Source organism: Rosa rugosa, chromosome 1 (assembly GCF_958449725.1).
Source record: "Rosa rugosa chromosome 1, drRosRugo1.1, whole genome shotgun sequence".
Lineage (NCBI taxonomy): Eukaryota > Viridiplantae > Streptophyta > Magnoliopsida > Rosales > Rosaceae > Rosa > Rosa rugosa.
In genome coordinates this window covers 26,672,173-26,692,274 of record NC_084820.1, presented here as the reverse complement: position 1 = coordinate 26,692,274, position 20,102 = coordinate 26,672,173, and the positions used below count along the sequence as shown (strand labels likewise).

General features: G+C 36.6%; 1 protein-coding gene and 1 long non-coding RNA gene across 4 annotated transcripts; one reads left to right on the top strand and one right to left on the bottom strand.

Moving 5' to 3' along the window:
• Positions 1 to 131: 131 nt before the first annotated feature.
• Positions 132 to 7,301, top strand: LOC133724457 (uncharacterized). The gene is made up of 3 exons (XR_009853693.1): positions 132 to 533; positions 1,475 to 1,527; positions 6,189 to 7,301. It is a non-coding gene; the product is annotated as an uncharacterized LOC133724457 (long non-coding RNA).
• A 2,072-nt stretch (positions 7,302 to 9,373) lies between these two features.
• On the bottom strand, positions 9,374 to 19,832 carry LOC133724455 (crossover junction endonuclease EME1B-like). Of its 3 annotated transcripts, none has more exons than XR_009853692.1 (13): positions 19,470 to 19,832; positions 19,060 to 19,215; positions 18,898 to 18,971; positions 17,875 to 18,054; positions 17,719 to 17,792; positions 17,424 to 17,529; positions 16,254 to 16,429; positions 15,384 to 15,447; positions 15,151 to 15,269; positions 14,773 to 14,862; positions 12,041 to 12,155; positions 10,926 to 11,153; positions 9,374 to 10,122 (listed from the first exon to the last, which is right to left on the bottom strand). XR_009853692.1 is itself a non-coding variant. In XM_062151203.1 (12 exons), exons 1-12 carry the CDS (start codon positions 19,735 to 19,737, stop codon positions 10,980 to 10,982), a joined length of 1,680 nt encoding a protein of 559 aa, XP_062007187.1. In that variant the 5' UTR covers positions 19,738 to 19,828; the 3' UTR covers positions 10,485 to 10,979. The 3 variants fall into 3 exon arrangements, 1 of the variants encoding a protein (XP_062007187.1); XR_009853691.1 differs by having other exon boundaries at positions 9,377 to 10,122; positions 17,424 to 17,533; positions 17,639 to 17,792; positions 19,470 to 19,827; XM_062151203.1 differs by lacking the exon at positions 9,374 to 10,122 and having other exon boundaries at positions 10,485 to 11,153; positions 17,424 to 17,533; positions 17,639 to 17,792; positions 19,470 to 19,828.
• Between the last annotated feature and the right edge of the window lie 270 nt (positions 19,833 to 20,102).

Here is a 20,102-nt window from a genome sequence, read left to right as displayed (position 1 = left end):
TTAGATCCCTGCTCTATCAATCACCACGCTATTCATAAGCTTTGCCCCATAAAAGGTTGCATACAGGATTGGATAGAGGAGAAGATCTATCATGACTAAATTCAAGTTGGTATACATGATTTATATTTTGTTCATCTTAATATTAAGCTTATGTTAATCTTAATTATATTTTGTGTTCTTAGATTGAGTACAATCTTATTTTAGTTTTACATTTGGTATCAGAGCCTTTTGTAAATTAAGAATCAAAATGTTTTGGACCGATTGATCTTAAAAAAGAGGGGGAAGAGCATGTGTTTTAAATAATAAAAAAATAGTGCTGCAGATTATTTGAAAACAAAATTGTAGAGGGTCGACCCTGGGTCAAACCAGGTTTTTAATCAAAACCCAAAAACCTTTGGTGTTAAAAAAAAAAAGTTCTTTCTTTCCGGGCGTTGTTCTCTCTCTGGCGCGCGAAGTACAAAAGAGAAGAGAAACCTGTTTTGTCAAAATCGTTTTATGGGTTTTGTTTTAGATAGTTTTGCAACTCGATTGAGGTATGTTTTGTGAATTTTAGTCTGATATTTTGTGGCAAATTTTCAAAACCTTGAAAAGTTGGAGTTCTTCAGTAAACATGGTGTTCAACTTGATCTTGACATGAGTTTCATATATGCTTTATATTTTATCAATTTACTACTGCAAATCTAAATTCCATAGCCTTGAGGCCTATATGAAACTGCTGCAGGTGTTGGTCGAATTCTATGAATATTGTTTGCTTATCTGGTTTTGTTTTGTTGGCTGTGTAGATTAACTACTCCCTGCTTTTTCGCTAAGCAAAACTACACAATTCCTTAAGTTTTCGTGTAAAACTCTGAAAGATTTCGACATAAGACACTTAAAACTTGTTCTGATCTAAGTTATCTAAAATTTTAATTAACATTCAATATTGCCCTAGCAATTACATGTTAAAAGTTTTTATAACTCTATAGAAAGGATCAGAAAACTTGTGATTTTATTGCCTAAAGATTGTAGTTCTTGCTCCCACAGGAGGTTTAAATAACATGCATCTTTAGGTGTGAGATCAGCACCTTACAAGCTGGGATAATCACTTTCAGATGGTGTAGGAAGTTCTTCATGCCTCCAAACATGTTGACTTAGCTTATAACCTACAGTTGGTTATTTCAGTTTTGGGAATGTGATTCAGTATGTCACAGTCCTGGCACTACAGCTGAGCAGACATGTTATACAAAACTGGAACTTCAGTTTATTTTCTGATTTTTCTTTGGTTTGCATCTTAATAAAACTTATGCATGAGTTTGCACGAAAGATTGATTCTTTTATGTTCAGAAAATAAGAAATTTTTGAAAAGAACTCATTTTACTCCGATTTCACATTGTTTATCCTGACAAATATTTTCGCTTTATCAATTTACTTTTTTCCTCCTATATTTGTGTATAATTATTGTTGAAAGCGTGGTTGAGGAAGCCTATTGCTGCAGGTATGCTTTCATGTTGTTGCTATTTCCAAGTTGCAGGATAATTTTGCTTCCAGGTGCGTTTCCGTACCTATCTTAAAATTAAGCAAAACTATATAGTTGCCGTAGTTCAATCATGATTTCCTACATGCTTTACATGATGAATTGTCTTGGTTTAAGTAATTTTTCATGACCCTGGTGAGGCATGCATGATTTTGGCAAACTGTGTTGATTTAATCCTTGTATTTTATCGAGTTTATGATCCTGGATGCTTCTGTCTGCATTGTTTGATTCACTATATGCTTAAAAATTAGCTGATTACTTGTTCTCCCAATTCAGTAAATAATCATTAGTGAACAATTCATAAAACTCGAATAAAATACATAAAACTCTGTATAATTTTTGGTCCAGTTTAATTAACATCTTTTAACATAATGTATTGTCAATAGCAATCCCATGTAGAAGACTATAACTAAACAAGTATTGGACCAATACCTTGTAATATTGAGTTTGAAAGTCAGTGTCTTTGCTCCCCATAGGAGGTTTAAACATTCACAACTTTTAAATTCAATATTAGCACATAACAAAATTAAAATTCACATTCAGAGGTCATTAGAGATGTTCTTCTTGCCACCCTAGGTGTTGACATTATCTAACCGACCTATAGTTGAGTTTTGATCTTTGGTTATGTGATTCAGTAGTGTCAATTGTCCTTTTGCCACTCTAGGTAAGGCTGACACGATGAAGCACTTTGGGGCTCTCCAGTTTTAATGCCTAGTTATTAATTTTCAAACTAGGGTAAATATTAAGGAACTGTTAATGACCTGTTACAGCAATAAGTATTCTAATAAGTTTTTCCACTTTCTTATTTAAGAGGTGAAACTGGGGCAGCAACTAGAGTTGAGTGTCTGAATCTTCCATCAATTTCATAAATAACTACTTCTTTCTTTTACCTTGAGGGGAAGAGATTTGTCATACCTCAATAGCTACTGTTTTGTTTTCTCTTTTAGGGGAAAAGGAATGTAATTATCCCCTAAAGTTGCTGCATATACTACATGGTTGAAAGATAGTAGCTATGTTCATCAATCCTTAAGTCTTGGATAGTTATGGTGTTGACTTTATGTTTGGTTTTTGCTCAATCATGGTTCCTTTTTTGGAGAGTGTTACGTTATTTTATTTTGGTTTATTCATGGAACCGTAATTAAAAAGGACCATTTGCTTTTCGTTTGCTTGGTTGTAATAACATCTGTGATAAATCAAACAATACCTTGATGAGTTACATAGTCAAGATGTGCTGGTTTTACCTAATTATGTATTAATTTTGATTATGTGTTTGGTATACTATCTGTATATGTTGGATGCCAAAGTATTGCCTTGTTTTGAAGCTTGTTCATGATCTTCAAATATTCTTGCAGATCTGATTCTTAGTGTTAAACAAGTTGCTTATATATATTTATTCGGCGTCTTTTATTTATTTTGACTACTTTAAGTTCCTGGATCTTCATATAACCCATTCATTATTTCATGCTATCTTTTAGAAAGGATTTTCCAAGACTAAATATACTTTTTCATTCTCTGCATGAAAATCTACTTCAAATTTTTGGTAACTCAAGCAACTGCCATAAGTGCAGTCATCTTTAAACATTGACTCGTTTTAAAGATAAGTTTTTATCAGTTTGCCTTCTCTACTACAAATAATGATCTTTTGATAAACGCTACTGTACTACTTATCAAAGAAATATATTTTGGTATTTGTTCACATTAATACGATAACAATGAATCATAGTTTTTCTCATTATTAGGAGTCATATGATAGGTCCTCTTTATATCAATATCGGCACTAAGTGAAACTCTTAGCAAATACTTAAATGAAATAAAAGGAATTTTTGCTTTTGGCAGGTTTATTAGATTCACTTGTTTAAGGGTGGACACAAGTTGTGTAGTTCTTATGATCCTACATGTATTGTTATTTCTGTTACATATAGTCTGTTTTGGCAATTTTCTTTCTGTTTAGGAAATATTAATGGAACTAAGTTTAGAGGTATAATGGAACAGCTAGGTTCCAAATAAAATTATATATATATTTACAGGGATATTTCCTTTATGATTACTTTTCATTATGTCGAATGTGGTCTTGTGTTCACTTTATGTTATTCTCCTTTATTAATGCCTTGGGAAATTAAGATCATTTCGTGCATAGATTACACAAGTTAATTTGCATTACAAAATATAGATACCAGAGTTGTAGTGAATTTTGTCCTTTGTGTATTTTTTGCAGTTCATCTACTTTTCTATCTAGTTGATAATTGCAGTACCTTGAAATTGAAATTGAATATACTACAATTAATAAGGACCTTTATAGGGTGTCTATAACCAATTTATTTTTGACAGGGGTAATGTAAATCCATTTGTCTTTCATGAATTGTTCTCACCTTTAAAAGACACACTTTAAGTCATATGGTTCAATATTTTGTGTTTAATCCAACTGCGTTTTCATTTGCATTTATTTAATCCAAGGACATGCAGCTTAGTCCTTCATATGTGTTGTAGAAACAAAGTTTTAAGTGTTGGACTTTATTGCATCTGCCTTGTTATGTCCTTTTACTGAATGCATACCTTAATTAAAAGACAAACCAATCTTAACCATACCAATGTTGAAAACTTATAGTTCCTAACAGCAGGGAAAGAGAATCCAACCCATAAGGTTCATACCAGATCTCCTAGAACTAGTAACTTTTCACTTCATCCAAAATAGCATATGTAGCTCGAGAAGGAGGGCTGTAAAAGTAGACAACCCCATTTTTTCATGGCCAATACTAGCTGTGATTAGCAAGGGATCGAAGTTGCAGTCATGGTGAATGCTGTGCTTGAAAAATATGGGAAATCACTACGTGTACTATTTGGGTATTTAAAGGGAAATCACTAACAAAGTATTTGACAAATCCATGAAAACTATTACATTTATGTCTACTTATTGGCACCACTCTTTGCAATACACGCGCGCTCGCGCACATGTATATTATAACACTGGCTTATAGAAGACCCACAAAATGTGTTACATGTTTTACAAACTTCTTTCTCCAATACCAGTGCTCCTTTACATTATGACAAGATAAAACTACTAATATATTAAAAGCTTTGTAAAAGTTGAGAAAATTTGGCTTCTTAATTAGTTATGAATTGGTGGTTTCCTCCTTGCTGGAGTGTAATCCATAGCGTTTAAGTCCTCAGTATCATCGTCAAGAACACCATCTTGGATTGACTGGAACTTATATTCCATGCCTTTTTGTCGATGATGATCACTTCCAGTACTACTAGCTGCTACATTGAAACTGCGTGCTGTCAAAGTAAACAAAAGAACAATAAAATCAGTCCTCAAAAACAATACACTTAGACGAAGATGTCAACTGTTTATGTAAAGAGAAAATTTTGTAGTTGAGTTTACCTCTAGCAGTGACAGAGATGAAGAAAACCAAGAGAAAAACAGAAAGAACAAGGCCCCTACATGGTACCATAGCCATATCTTAAAGCCCTTGGTCTGGTATATAATATCGATCTCTTCTTTTGTAGATTATATAATGTTATAGAACAGATGCTCTTGCGCTTATTATATAGTGAGATAGACCTCTAGTTGCCACCAGGTAGCGGAACATATACAGCAGTTTATTGTTATGGTGACATGATGGTTTAGTGCATAGGTGGATTGGTGCTTGAAGGAAAAGGCTTCATTGTCGTCAAGCCTTACCGTCAGGATGAGATCGAGAAAGCTACCTTCACATTGAGGACCATTTTCACTTTCAAGTACAATGTTTAGGGTCCAGATTTTTTAACATCTGTCCCTGGCCCTCCCCTCCCCCTCCCCCTCCCACCTTCCCCCCAGCCCCCCTCCCCCCAAAAAGTGTGTCATTCATGACTTGAATATGAGGTTGACAATACTGGGGAGCTAGAAATGTAGTTAATCCAGGGCCATATGTTGTCGGAGGATCCAATAGTGTTCATAATAGTAAGCTTGCTTGAAGAAGGTTTTCTTTAACCACTACCCGACAAGGCAATCCTTTATCACTCCATCTTTCTAGTCCATTTTGTGTGTTGAACCTGTTCTTCACCAATTGAATAACTGCTTTTCAATTCTCTTTCCATCATGTCTGTTTTCTTCTCCCCATGGTCCTCGGTGATTCTAATCTAATATTGAAGTTCATTCCAAACTGTAACTTCTGACTATTGGCGTATCCATCTGTTTGTGCATGCATGTTTGATTGTGATTTTAGTTATAGTAAGTCTTGATATTTCGACCGGACAAGATTTGACCGGCTGATGAATTCGAGTTTGTACCGACTGACCAAAACAGCCAGAACATCCATAGCTTTTCCCAGCTGATCTGGGAGAAGAGAGCACACGGGACAACCATGGAAGAAAGGAAGCATTGCATTGACGAAGCGAATTAAGGACAACCAAGAGTCTGCAACTCTGCATATATGCCAAACTCACATGGGATTCATCTAGCACGGGACCCAGGGATGGTGTACGTACTTGTTGAGTACCTAGCTAGATAGAGCCTTATCACTGGTTTTGTTGCGCGTATATACGCTTTAGACTTGATTATCTCTTTGGCATAAAGCTTAAGATGGAGACATTTTATGCAAAAAGTTGAACAAACACATTTTAATATTGAAGTTCATTCCAAACTATAACTTCTGACTATTGGCGTATCCATCTATTTGTGAATGCATGTTTGCAGGATATAGGATATCTATTTGGTTCCTTTCAGCATGTTTGGATGGGATCTTGGCCAAGCTGGAATAGTATGGAGGAGAAGCTAGAAACAGCTTAGAAAAGGAAGAGGAAAATGTAACTAGTTCTAGATAGGCACCTTGCATCCGTCGACAGTGAAGAATTGTTGAGAGGGAGGGGCCTCCACATGCCTATACAAGGAGGGCCTCACGGCATTAGAAGGGATTCCTGCCACTTGGAGCAAGTTATGAACTCAACAGAGGCATGTAACTTGTATCTATGTTTCATGCATAGTGAAAACCCTAAAACACCCTGAAGTGGACGTAGCCTGATAACCATTGTACTGGGTGACAAAAGCAGCTGGCACCCAGTATTAGATTGTGATTAGAATCACAATCAAAATGGTTACAGTACGTCTCAGCTGTAACCATTTTGATTGTGATTTTAGTTACAGTACGTCTTGATATTTCGACCGGACAAGATTTGACCGGCTGGTGAATTCGAGTTTGTACCGACTGGCCAGAACATCCATAGCTTTTCTCAGCTGATCTGGGAGAAGAGAGCACACGTACAGTAAGAGATTTTATTAACCATGGAAGAAAGGATGCATTGCATTGACGAAGCGAATTAAGGACAACCAAGAGTCTGCAACTCTGCATATATGCCAAACTTGCCAAACTCACATGGGATTCATCTAGCACGGGACCCAGGGATGGTGTACTTGTTGACCCTAACTAGATAGAGCCTTATCACTGGTTTAGTTGCGTGTGCATACGCTTTAGACTTGATTATCTCTTTGGCATTAAAGCTTAAGATGGAGACATTTTATGCAAAAAAAATGAACAAACACAAGAAAGCTGGGAGAACGCGAAACGTAGTGGGGATGTAAGGAGAAAGCCCAAGTTTAGGGTCAGGGATTCAATAATATTGGCAGAATGGCATCTATTTAAATCTCAGCCCTAGCCCTAGCTCCTTTTTCTTTCTTTGCTTTCTGTAATGGTGACATGTGAAAGTTTTGCAATTAATAATGAGTGGCTTCGAGAAATTATATGAGCGATACTTATAACCTCTATGGTCACATACATGATACATGTATGAGGGCTGGCTCCTCCTTCAAGGATTTCGTCTTTTGGATCTAATTTGAGAGAGATTAGTATATAAACCATCTTGTCACTTGCAATTACATTACTCACATAAAAGATTTTATAACTCTTAGACAACCACGATTTGACTCTCAAATGTTTTTTTTCTTGTCCAAAAACTTAAAATTTTTGTCTTCAATATCAATATATTGCATGTGTAAAATCCCGTTTTTATGATCTCAATCATTCATCATGGCACAGAACTAGTCATTTTTAATTAAAAAAAAATCCAAATTCGAATTATCAAGCCTTTTTAAAACATTGTGTCTTTTTAAAAGTCGCGAGAACCAGAAATCAAACCTAATCACTTAAGCAATCATAGAAGCAAGAAATTAAAGCATTTTCTCAATCAAAGTCTCTTTCCATCTTTTGCAACTTCCAGCAATTAATTAGAAGCGGATCTAGCCTTTCCTCCATCATATAGACTCGTGTTTGTGAATGTATAACTACGAATAAACATGATTTACTCTTGGTGGACGATCATCATCGGCAAGTAACAATCTACTGATTTGACTGATCATCTTGCCTGACATGATCGGGTTTGGATATCGACAACTAATAATCTACTGATTTGACTGACCACCTAGCGTGCATGGCTTTACTTCTAATTCCACAAGGAAGTAGGTTCCTCCATCACAGGAATGTGTTTGATGCTTGGACTAATTTGGAGCGTAGCCAGAGCCAGAAACAAAGTACGTATAGTGCCTTCCTTGGCCTGTTCTGTTGTTTGCAGGTCATTTTCAGATATCCTGGCATCAACTGAAAGAAAGGTTAGTAGGGAACAAGCTCATGTGTATGTGTTTGTTATCTGCAGTACACTAGCTAGATGTGTACTAAATGAGATTCACAAAATTCTTTTTATCAGCGCAAGCAATATCATCCATTAATCAAAGGGTATTATCTAGGTCAAATTAATTGGATCCAGCCATTTATCTAGGGTCAGGGTGGAGCATTCTCATCCTACACCAAAGGCATATATAACGTCTAACTAGAGGATGAGCTCATTACATATGTGAGTAGTGTATACTTTTAGAGAGCATATTTAGCTTTTTGGCTATTTTAGCATCACCATCAACCTTCTAAGAAACATGTTAGCCATTTTTTTACCAAACTTTAATCAAAGTAGCTAAAAAGCTATTTTGTCTTGCGACTTTTAAAATACATCAGCACCAGTTCTTTTTTTTTTAACTAGTTATGAATTTAGATTATTATTTTTAAAGAAAAAGATAGCTTATTTTGATTCAAGTACAAATATTTCTTTGGATTTTTTAGTCATTATATTTAGACAATGCATAAGTGATGATCCAACGGCTGTTACACAAGGAATTTTGGGACACATCATAAACTCGATCAATTAGGGTTTGTATGCTATTTGTACTGTTTTTTTATTTTCTTTTTTCTTTTTCTTTCTTATCTTAAACTTTAAATTGGTTTTGAAACTAATTCTAAATAGTACAGTTGTTGCCCCTAATAGTACAGTTCTTATCTTAGAGCTTAGTGCAGTTGTTGTTGCTTTACTCATCAAACAACCCTGGAAGTCAGAACCCTAATACAGTTCTTGCCCCTAATTTAGACAGGACAAAGTGCCGATCATAGGACATGAATGTAATGATTTTCAAAGTGATAGAACATAGTTTGTTACGTTCAACTTAAGATTTTGATTTGTCTCTAAGAGTTGGTTTAAAAACCATTGTAATTATGGTAATACCTCCATTCTACAATGTTTTACAATTCTACTCTTATTGAGACCGAAAACTTAACAGTAGAGATATTGATATGTGTTCGAAAAATGATTCCTACAAATGATCTCTTAAAATTGACAAAAAGGACCTGATATGTAAATATCTCTTCTACTAGGCAATCCTTTTTGTTGTTCATTTTATGAGATCGCTTGTGCCACTCACTTTTCAATCACATATCAACATCTCCACTATCCAGTTTCTAGGTCTCTATGAGTAAATCACCTCAATAAATTTTCAGCTGAATTGAAATCTCATAATCATAGTTTCTCCTTATAAACATGAACAGTTCAAGTTAGACAAATTTTATTCATGAAGATCGAAAAACTATATAGTCGAAATGTCAATATGTGATACAAAAGTGAGTCCCACAAATGATGGACAAAAAAAAATATCCCTTACTAGAAGGGCATTGTGTGTGTAAAACTTCCTTTTAAGGAAGAAGAAAAGAGGAACTTTTCTGCTTACAACTTGAGAAAGGTCAAGCATATATGATTTATGAAATGATCAGCGGCCTCATTTATGCTATGCCCTGCATCGTGTTCGTGTTCTTATGCTTCCCATGATTCAGCGAAAACACAACCTTTGAAAATATTCTTGCAAATGGTCAGGACTCAGGTCAACATGGTCTAGATTTCAATCCTTCTGACTTCCACAACTTTGCAATTAAAGTTTGCCAACAAATTTTCACTCTAAACTAGCTCTAACTAGATGTCATGTAACTATGACAAGCAAGCCGACCTTAAACTTCGCCGCACATCACTATAGAAGCTGCAAGCTTAACAAGCTTATTTCTCCTAACCTAAACCAGCAACTCTAATCTTATCTGAAGTTAGGTTGAACTATACAACTATAGCCAAGAACTTGATTTACATTATACATCAGTGAAATCATAATTACATCAATAAAATTTGAAAGGACAGCTTCCCACTTCATAGTTCAAAGCACAGCTTCTCATTGCCTTTGTGGATTCTGTCTGGTACAGCCTAGCACTAACCAGACCTCAACACACATACATCAGTTCGGTGGAAGCCAATTGCGGAAAGAAAATGACCGGATTCTGCAGGAAAAGTATTATTATTAAATTTGAGCACACACCTCGACCACTCAACATAATCTGTAGCCGATCATGCATATGAATCAAAGACATGTCACATGAATGATAAATGCAAACAAACAGTTAAAGAATGTCATCTATTAGGAACATGTGAAAAACTGAGAATGAATAGAGCAGATAAAAGTAATCATATCGGGTAAACAAGAAGAAAAATGGATGTATAACCCCAATTTTCAACCAACAAGGTCTCTCTTTTTTAATCAGTTACAAAAAGGCAAAAAAAAAGAAAAAAAAAAAAAAGACACTGACAACTGAAAGCCAATTCGATTGTGTTTTTTGTGTGAACAGCGCAGAACAGAACAATTGCGTTCTTGTACTTGGCTTGTGCTTATGGTTTAGTTTCTTAGGAAAACTATAGCTGACCATGATTTCTTCTCATTTCATATCACAGATTATGAACAAGTCCTCACATTTCTAGAGCAGAAACAATTCTAAGATGAAAACGAGAAATTGTCAAAGAGCAACAACATACTATGAAGTCACTCAGTAAACACATTGCAGACATATATGAAGCAAATTAAACACTTACTATAATTGCATCGACAAAACCAAGCTAATTATTTTCAGTTAACTAAATTGGTAATAATGGTTCATTATTTCAAAGGCTTGAAATTCTAATTTTTTTTTAAGTACATTAATTGAAGGTTTTGTTTAACACGGCAAGAGCAACCTGAGGCTCCAAAACAGAAAAGGTGATGTGTGTATCACAGAAGAAAAATTTAGATGAACAGGTCAAGAATATACACCTGCTTTTGTCCATACAAGTAAGAGTTATATAGAAATTTTGAGGAGCAACTAAGTCAATTGACCCTGAAAAAATCTGCACCATCCTCAACATCATCGGTCTTGGTGCAGCCACTTTGTGCCATGAGTATTCTGTACACTCTCTTGGAACACACCTCACCTAATCTTCTATCACCACCGAGTAAACCTTCTGTTGTCAAGTCCTTGAGCAGAAATTCCTTTTCATGTACCTATCATTTCAATAGAGAGTTAACACCACAGTGAACGAGGGCCATATATAATCAATATCCTTATACTGGAATTCCATGGTTGAATCTTATTACTTCTCAAGAAATTTTTTATCAGTTGTGATAACGAGACATATTACTCAGCTGTCTAGTCATATGCATTGCCCGCAACATAAATAGCTATCAATTAGAAAACCAATCCCACTGAACCTAAAGTTGGCCCAAATCTAGTCAAATTTGTTTGATAAACAAGAGGATAATGAATATTAGTTCCTTATATGCAGGGGGAAAACAACACAACCTGTTGCATTTCTTCATCTCCATTGGCTTCCAAAAAGGACTAGTCATATGCATCCCATAATTAGAAATGCCATCTTCGAAACAAGACTCTGAGTTCCTAATCAAAACTTGGCTATTTTTAAGGTAGTTGTCTGCTCTAATTCCCACAGAAAAAGCAAAAAAGTGTACTTTGATCTTGTTCTACAATATTTATGTTTCTCCTAAAGAAAGTATCTTTACATCCCATCTTTTGAGAAGAAACACAAACTTTATAAAACAAGATCAAAGTACACGAGAGAACAAGTCCTCAGACCCTAAAAATGTCTATACATCCTATTGGACGTAAAATATCAGGGAAAATGGAAAACGGTGCATCTACTACACCCAATGAAACTGGATGGAAGAACTGCAGTTTCTACTATCTTTTCTATTTTTGACCAACTATGTGACTAATAACCATGTATAAGAAATTCTTTTCTTCCAAGGCAATTAAATCTGCCAAACTGGAAATTTACATAGGTCAAATAAACAGTGGTAGAGCAATCTAGTTATCTGTTGTTTATTCGTCATGGCCAGTCAAACAGAAGAGGCATTCTAATATTTATACTTACTGATATATTTGGGTCCATGTAAACACTCAACAGAGACTTCAAGGTAGGATACTTCTTGCCTATGGCAATAGCAAATCGTGGCTGCACCTTCGGGATAGCTACCAAAGCCTTTAACCTGGATGCAGAAACTAATGTCAGGTACTGAAATAAAAAGCTCAAAGACATAATAGAAAAAAATCATGAAAAACAGACAAATCAACTTAGAAGCCTTCTTCTATGGTACTGTTTTTTTCCCCAAGCTTGTAATGAATAGCGTTGGCATAGTTGAGCATAATCATAGAAGTGAAAGACTGAGTGAAACTCTTAGGTGTTTGGGAGATTGATTCAAATTGAATTCATAAATATAACAAGAATTCCAGATACAGTTTTAGTTAAAAGTTTGAAGGAAAGAGGGTTTCCCTCACTAGAAAACTAGACTGGAAGGTCTCTCTTACTCTCTGTCCTTCCACTTTCATTATGGCTCCTCTTCTAATTTCTGTCCTATCACAACCCTTTTCAAAAGTAGAGAGACAACCTAGTTCATCAGATCATACCTAGTTCTCCTCAACCTAAAAGAAATATTCCTGGCAATATATAGTCATAACACCCAAATTGGGGGTTCTATAACCCCAGAAAGTGAAGGCAAAGCTATCAAATTCCCATCAAGGAAACAAGACAATGTATCAAGTGGAGCAGTATCACAACAACCATATTTTTTTATTGGGGCTGTGACCAGTTACCCATTTTTAGCCCAAAAAATGCCCACTTACTCCACCAAGAGTTTTTTAACCCCATTTACCCAATCTTACATCTATTGACATTTTAGCCCCTGTTAATTAAATTAAAACCCATCCATCTCTTATCAGTCTCTCTCTCCTTCCCAAACTCTCTCTCTCTCCCCCCGATCTCCACCTCCACTCTCTCTCTCTCTCCTCCCCATGATCTCCACCTCCGGTCTGTCTCTCTCTCTCTGATCGCCGCGCCGGAGATGCAGTCCAAATCTGAACACGACGATGAAGCTCCAGTCGGCGATCCAACGTTCTCGTCGCCGTTCAATTGATCGGCGATCCAGCCACTCCAACGTCCTCGTCGCAGTTCATCGGCAATGTGTCTACTGCCCCTAACGCTGCCCCTAAACCCTAAACTTAACACGAAGACATTATTTGGGGGCAGTAATGTGTCTACTGCCCCCCACTAAACCATTATTACTGCCCCCCACTAAACCATTAAAACTTGCCCCAGTTTTGTGAAGGGTTCTGACTTCGTATGAAGACATTATTTGGGGGCAGTAATGTGTCTACTGCCCCCCACTAAACCATTAAAACTTGCACCAGTTAAGTGAAGGGTTCTGACTTCGTATGAAGACATTATTTGGGGGCAGTAATGTGTCTACTGCCCCCCACTAAACCATTAAAACTTGCACCAGTTTCAAGGATTCACAGTGTATTGCACTTTATCACAAACAAATCAACAAGAGATGATTACTGTCTCCTAAGAAAGACATTATTGGGTGGCACTAATGTGTCTACTGCCCCCCAATAGACCATCAAACATTACACCGCTTCCTATGTTTCGCAGATTATACAAGTTATTCACACTCAAAACAACAGATAATGTCTAAAAACCCACATTATGAGGGTCAATATTCTGTCTACTGCCCCCCACTAGACTGACACAAACAACACAATTTTTTTCATTTATCAACTACTGCAATTTAACACTACATTTACTTTGGAATAGCAGTTTTCAGTCCGTCAATAAATAAAGCAGTCATCATTGGCCCCCAATACAAAGTCTACTGGGGGGCACTAATGTTACAACTTTTATGGTTATGACTGCACAATAGCAGATAGCCATTTTCAGTCCGTCGTCGATTCCTTCAGAAGGTCAACCCCGGCCTCGCCGAGCTTCTCAGCGACGAGGACCGTCGGCTTGGCGTCGAGCCTGGCAGCGGAGAGCACGACGACGAGTTTCGGCGCGGCGATGGCTAGAGCAGGCGTCGTGGGCGACCTGCAGGAGGGATGGAGGGAGGGAGAGAGAGATCCGACGTCTTCTGGAGAGAGAGAGAGAGAGAGAGAGAGAGAGAGAGAGAGAGAGAGAGAGAGAGAGAGAGAGAGAGAGAGAGAGAGAGAGAGAGAGATAGAGAAATCGGTGAGGGGGGAGGAGAGAGAAATCGGTGAGGGGGAGAGAGAGAGAGAGAGAGAGAAACTGAGAGTAGAGAGATTGAAGGAGAGGGCAAAAAAGTCCCAAAAATTAATAAAAAGAATTAATTGGGTAAAGGGGAAATAATCCCTTAGAGTGTTTTGGGTAAATGGGGTTTAAAAACTCTTAGTCGGGCAAGTGGGCACATTTTAAGCTAAAATTGGGTAAATGAGCATTTTCCCTTTTTTATTCAATTCACTCTTGAGTGGATTAGGGGCACCGGAGGTGTGTCAACTTTCACTACTTTTTGCTAGGTCTGACTCCCTTAGGCATAAAGCCAATTCCATCTCTATCTGACCACTCTGGGACTCCAAGACCAGAGGCAAAAGGTAAGAGATAATAAGACGTCACCACTCAAACTATTTCTACCTCACCATAAATAACAATATCAAACACATACAACTTCTGACTTCATCTTATAATGGTTACCATCTCCACCCTAGGAAGGCATATCTTCAATCTTTGTTCACCATATAGTCTTTTGAATTTGGGTATCCTGTTATCTTATGATTCTTCTATAATGATTAATTGGTTGACATCATACTACTCACCATGAGCTCTTTTTTATCAAATGCCGGTCAACGCAGTCCTTTGTGATAAAGGATCCATTAGCATTTACATCAAGTCTAGTTAACTTCTTCCTGCATATTCATAATTAAGGAGGTAGAATCAGAATAATGACCTAATTGTAAAACTGCACACACACATAAAGGATAAAAAAACGCGCAGAGGTGACTATAAATTTCCTAAGTTATGGTATACAAATTTAGAAATATGCAAATTTGGACTTAACAACTTTAGGGAAACACCGTCTGTGATGTTGATATATGTATATTAAATTCCAGAAAACTCGTATTTAGTGCAAGCATGTTGTAAAGCGTACTGAAACTATGAGCAGGTATTAAGTAAATAAATAAGAGTGTTCATACCTGAAAAGGCAGGATGACAGGCTACATGTTAAACCAACAACATGTTCAGCAAGTTCAGCCTCATCTTTGCATTGCCTGGAATGTACTTTGGAAAAGCTAGTGGTCAAATTTGCCAACACCTGTTAAAATGGAGGAGTTAAGACACTAACAGAAGTACATATCAGCTATTCTGTATGATGACCAGAAACCGTTTAGGTCTCACAAGCACAAGCATTTTGTGTTACCAGTACAACCTTTTCAACCTTGTCAACACTTGGGTGTCCCTCGTGGCCCCGGCCATTGTACAGTTGTCCTTCCCTGACATTGTCAATTCAATGTGATGAAGCACTAGATAATCATTATACACAAAACCAATAAAGCACATAAGAAAAAATATGAAAAAAAAGAATCAGATACTGTAAAATGACTTTAACTCCATTATATCAGTTCCATGAGATGATTTTCTACAATATACAAAAACGTATGTTCAACTGGTGCTTATAATCATCCATAATGCCCAACTGTATGTATTCATCAATGAACAATGTTTGCTTATAGGCAAACACAAAAAGCTTGACTTTACTGCAAATCTGCTCATTTTCACTATAAGGCTCCTAGATAAATGACTAACCAATTAATTAAAAGTAACTTATAGATATTCAAGCTGCCTGTAAATGATCTTCAATCAAAACTATAAAACTTCAGTTTTAGTAATACTTTCTGCAGAAAATGGCTGCCTGATATACTTAAACAAGGGAGATATCATGGTCCAGTTAAGCTCTAAGCCACACTATGATTTCAGTTTTTATTATCACTTAATTTATAGGTATTGATGAATTGATAACCACAATGATGATAAAAGAAACTTATTTCTCATGCTTGCTGTCGGCCTTGGCCATAGGAAAAACAATAGCATAAGATTTTAGTACACCATCCACATACTTCTTATCTGAATGATGATAACCATCATGCAGCATCTCTCAATAGAATATAAAAAACACTTACAAAAGAATAAATCAGTGAAATGACAGAGGAAAAAATAACACAAAAATACAACACATATTAGGTAATTAATATGAACTAAAGACGCAATATAGTAACCTCAAAACTTCAGCAACTCTCACCTTTTCCTAACATATGCAATCAACTTATTTGTGAGGTAACACACTGTATATGATGGATAATGGTTTTGAACTCTCAAGACATGTCCCGGAAGAGATTCGTTGATGATGAGTTTACAAAAATCTTCAGCCTCATAAACAATCAATATATATTGAATCTCCACTCCTCCAGGAGAAAGCTGCAATAAGATGTTGAGGTCAACATATGTTAAAATTTTGTAGCAGGCATATGAAAGCATGGCTGCATATAGAAGATTGTGTGTATTTATTCACAGAGAGATTTACATATTTCCAACAAGAACCCAATGGTTAGTGGTTAAATCAGGCATGCCTCAGAGATTTGATGTAAATCAACAAATGACTGGCATCCAGAAACCTTAATGCAGACACGAGCCCAACCCATGGAGAAGCACCACAATAGTAACCAATAATTACATCATAGTACTTTGACAGCAAGCCTTTGACCAACAAATTTAACATCCACATCAGCGTCATGATTTATATTTATTAATGTAGAAGGATTTTGGAAGAGTACAAAGGTGCAGGGGTGGAGGAGCTGCGGAAAGAATATGGCTTTGTCCAGCTTTATGGGTGTCTCTTTCTGTGGGTTTTAAGGACTACAGTCTTTCTTGTATTCTGCTAGAAGGGTTTGGAAGAGCACATACGTGCAAGGGTCAGGAACTGCGGGAAAGAATAAGGCTTTGGGCAGCTTTATGGGCATCTGTTTCTGTGGTTTTTAAGTACTACAGTCTTTCTTCCATTCCGCTATACTGGAAGGCAGCTGTAGTATAGGGTTACTGACTTCATTAGGTGGTTTGTTTGGCTCAACTGCTGTTGATGTAGGATTTGGTTTGTTTTTATTTCTCTCTGATGTGGACTCCTCACATTCATTGTGTCATGCTATATTATCAGTAAAAGTTGTTTCTTTACAGAAAATAAATAAATAAATAAGAGGTTTATACATTTTTATGTAATGGATGAAATGAAGGAATCAAATTCAACCTCGTGAAAGTTATTGAAAACAAATAAACTTCTAGCTAATTCTCAGGTTACGGCCTTACAGGACATACTACAAAGAGAGGTGGCATGATCATAAACAACAAGCTGACAAAGTAACAACAAATATTAATAAGAATAACCATCATCATCATATCAATTCCTTACGCATATTACCTGTGAAATATGTTCCGGAACAGTCATCGTCCAGACAATTGATCTTTCAATTGGATTTGATGTTATACGGTATGTTAACCCCCTTTCGGCAAACCTTGTAAGCAGACTTCCTAACATACAGATGTTAAACAACCTCTCAGCTAAAAGATATAAAAGGACATGAGATGCATAGAGAAACACACTCTACTTTTAACTGAGAAGAAGAATGTTGTCACCTCCAACTGATCCGGATTCAATTACTTTAGAATCAATCTCAGCCACGATGGATTTAAGTGCAAACTTCCCTTTTTCCCACCTTAGCTTTTCTTTCTGTAATTTTTTCATCTCTGCAGCTTCAGCTTTCAGAGCTTCTCTTTGCAACTTCTCTTCCTGTTTTTCATGGATATGAATCAGCTTAGTTTCTGGTTAAATGAAATATAGAATCAAGTACAGATCACAAATAACAACTTACAAGCTTCTTTAGCTTCTTTTCTTCCATTAAGCGTGTCCTTTCCTCTTTGGTCATCTTCTTTCTTCCCTTTACTTCTTTAGTAGTATTTTCCTTTTCCGTAATAGCTATAGATTCTTTTCTTGGTCTCATAATATTGCCCATTTGATCCATTATGTTTTCATTGTCAGGACAATCAAGTACCTGATATCATCATGTCACCAAACATTTTAGAATAACATACCTAATCAAATATGTGAATATTGAAGAAGGGAACACCAAAACTACATTAAAAAATGAAGCAAGAGTGAAGTTTGCAATGTGTCAGACAGTTTACAGATATCATAACTGAAATCAGAGGAGATGGGCATACAGAAGAGAATGAAATATTAATATTATGTGTCTAGACAATGGATAAACTGCAAGACTGATGCTACAATTAGATTGTGAAAATGAAATCAGTCAACACTCAAAACAGCAGATTAAAAGGTTCCTTCTGTCTTGATCGGTAAAGCAAAATGTAGCTTGAAATATGAGATTCTGCTACTACAAAACTATACAATCAGGTAACACAGTTTTTTATACATTAGCATCATTGCAAACCCAGTTGTTTCACTAAAACCCTAAGTAGTTTTCTTTAAAAGCATAGCATCCCAATCATAACAACTTGAAATTCAAGGAGCTTTGGACGAGTAAAGCAAGAACCAAATATTTAAGACGTATCTGAAGTTTTTCATAAAGCTTTACTAGTCCCTGCCATTACCAATAGTAATCATGCATTACCAATATGTGTGGAACTGAAATACCACACTTGGAAATGAAAAGAACAAAAAAACAGGAAGCACACCTCTTGTTTAATCAAGTGTAACAATTCTAACCAGGATGTCAAGACCCCATATACAAATAATATCCTCCAAGTCTACTTGGTCCAATAGGTGGAAACAGAAGGCAATTGACAATATAAGGCCATGGCTGCTTACTTCACCGCAGTTACACAGGAATCATAAAGGAAACGGATATTAGAAGATAACGAATCAGGAAAGTAACCTGATCAATATCATCCTGCAAAGAAGTAGGAGTTGAAGAGCTGCCCTCAAGCGAGCGCGCCAGCTCAGAATGTCCTGTTCCAAACATGAATCTGTATTTAAATTTAGAGCACAAACATATACCACAATAGGAATCATAAACAAAACAGTTGACCATATATACCAAGTGCACATGAGGACTCAACAAAACTCGGACTCCAATCCAAGACCTTGGCCAGACCAAAACCACCCAGCATTGATCCATTTTCCTTCTTCTTTTCCCCTCCACAACTACTTCCGGGCTCATTATCGGATTCCAAACATATCAATCCATTGATGCCTGAATGTCAAGATAAAAAGATGCAATTAGGATCAAAGTTAATAGCAAGCCCTAAATCCCAAGTAAACTAAAATAAAATTTCACCAAAATAACATCAAAGGTTGCTTCAATTCCATGACTTTTTTCACACCCAGTTACTTTTTACTCAAATTGACCAGGTTTCTTGCACAAGTACCAAATAATACTTAAAAACCCGAAGCCAATTCAGAAAACCCTAATTCGAGAAATTGAGTGAAAATAGGGAAGCAACCAACCAGATAACTTGTGCTGGGCAGCCCTTGTGCATTTCACGATTGCGATATCGGAATTCGGGGTGTCCGGGACCAAGTAGGCCGTGGATTTGGGGCCGGGTTTCTGCGGGGTCGGGTCGTCGTCGAGGATGAGAACCGTAGGATTTGGATTTGGATTCGGATTCGGATTCTGACTCGGGTCGAATTGGGTTCGGCGTTTCTTAGAGGGAAATGGTGGGAATGCGGCATTGTGGTGGTCTTCTTCGTCTGAGAGGATGATTGGCTCTGACATTTGAGACGGAAGCCCACTTAGAGACTGCGGCTTCGGCTTTTTGAATAAGCGCGGGATGGATGGACCAAGAACAACAACTCTTTTGAGTTTATTTATATACCTCTGTTATAAATATTAATTCTTATGTGGCTGTACACAGTAATTAGGTAACGATTTTACACGTAATATCTCAATAGTTTATATATTTATTGATCAAGAAAATAATACCCAACCACCCTTAGATGTAAATCTAATGGCAGAGAGAATTATTATTAAGTTGATGTGTTTTGTTTTCCACCCTTAGATGTAAATCTAAGGGTTATTGAGAATAAATTCTTTGATTTTGGTCAGCAACTGACCAGGTGAATACCACTATATGTAGTAAA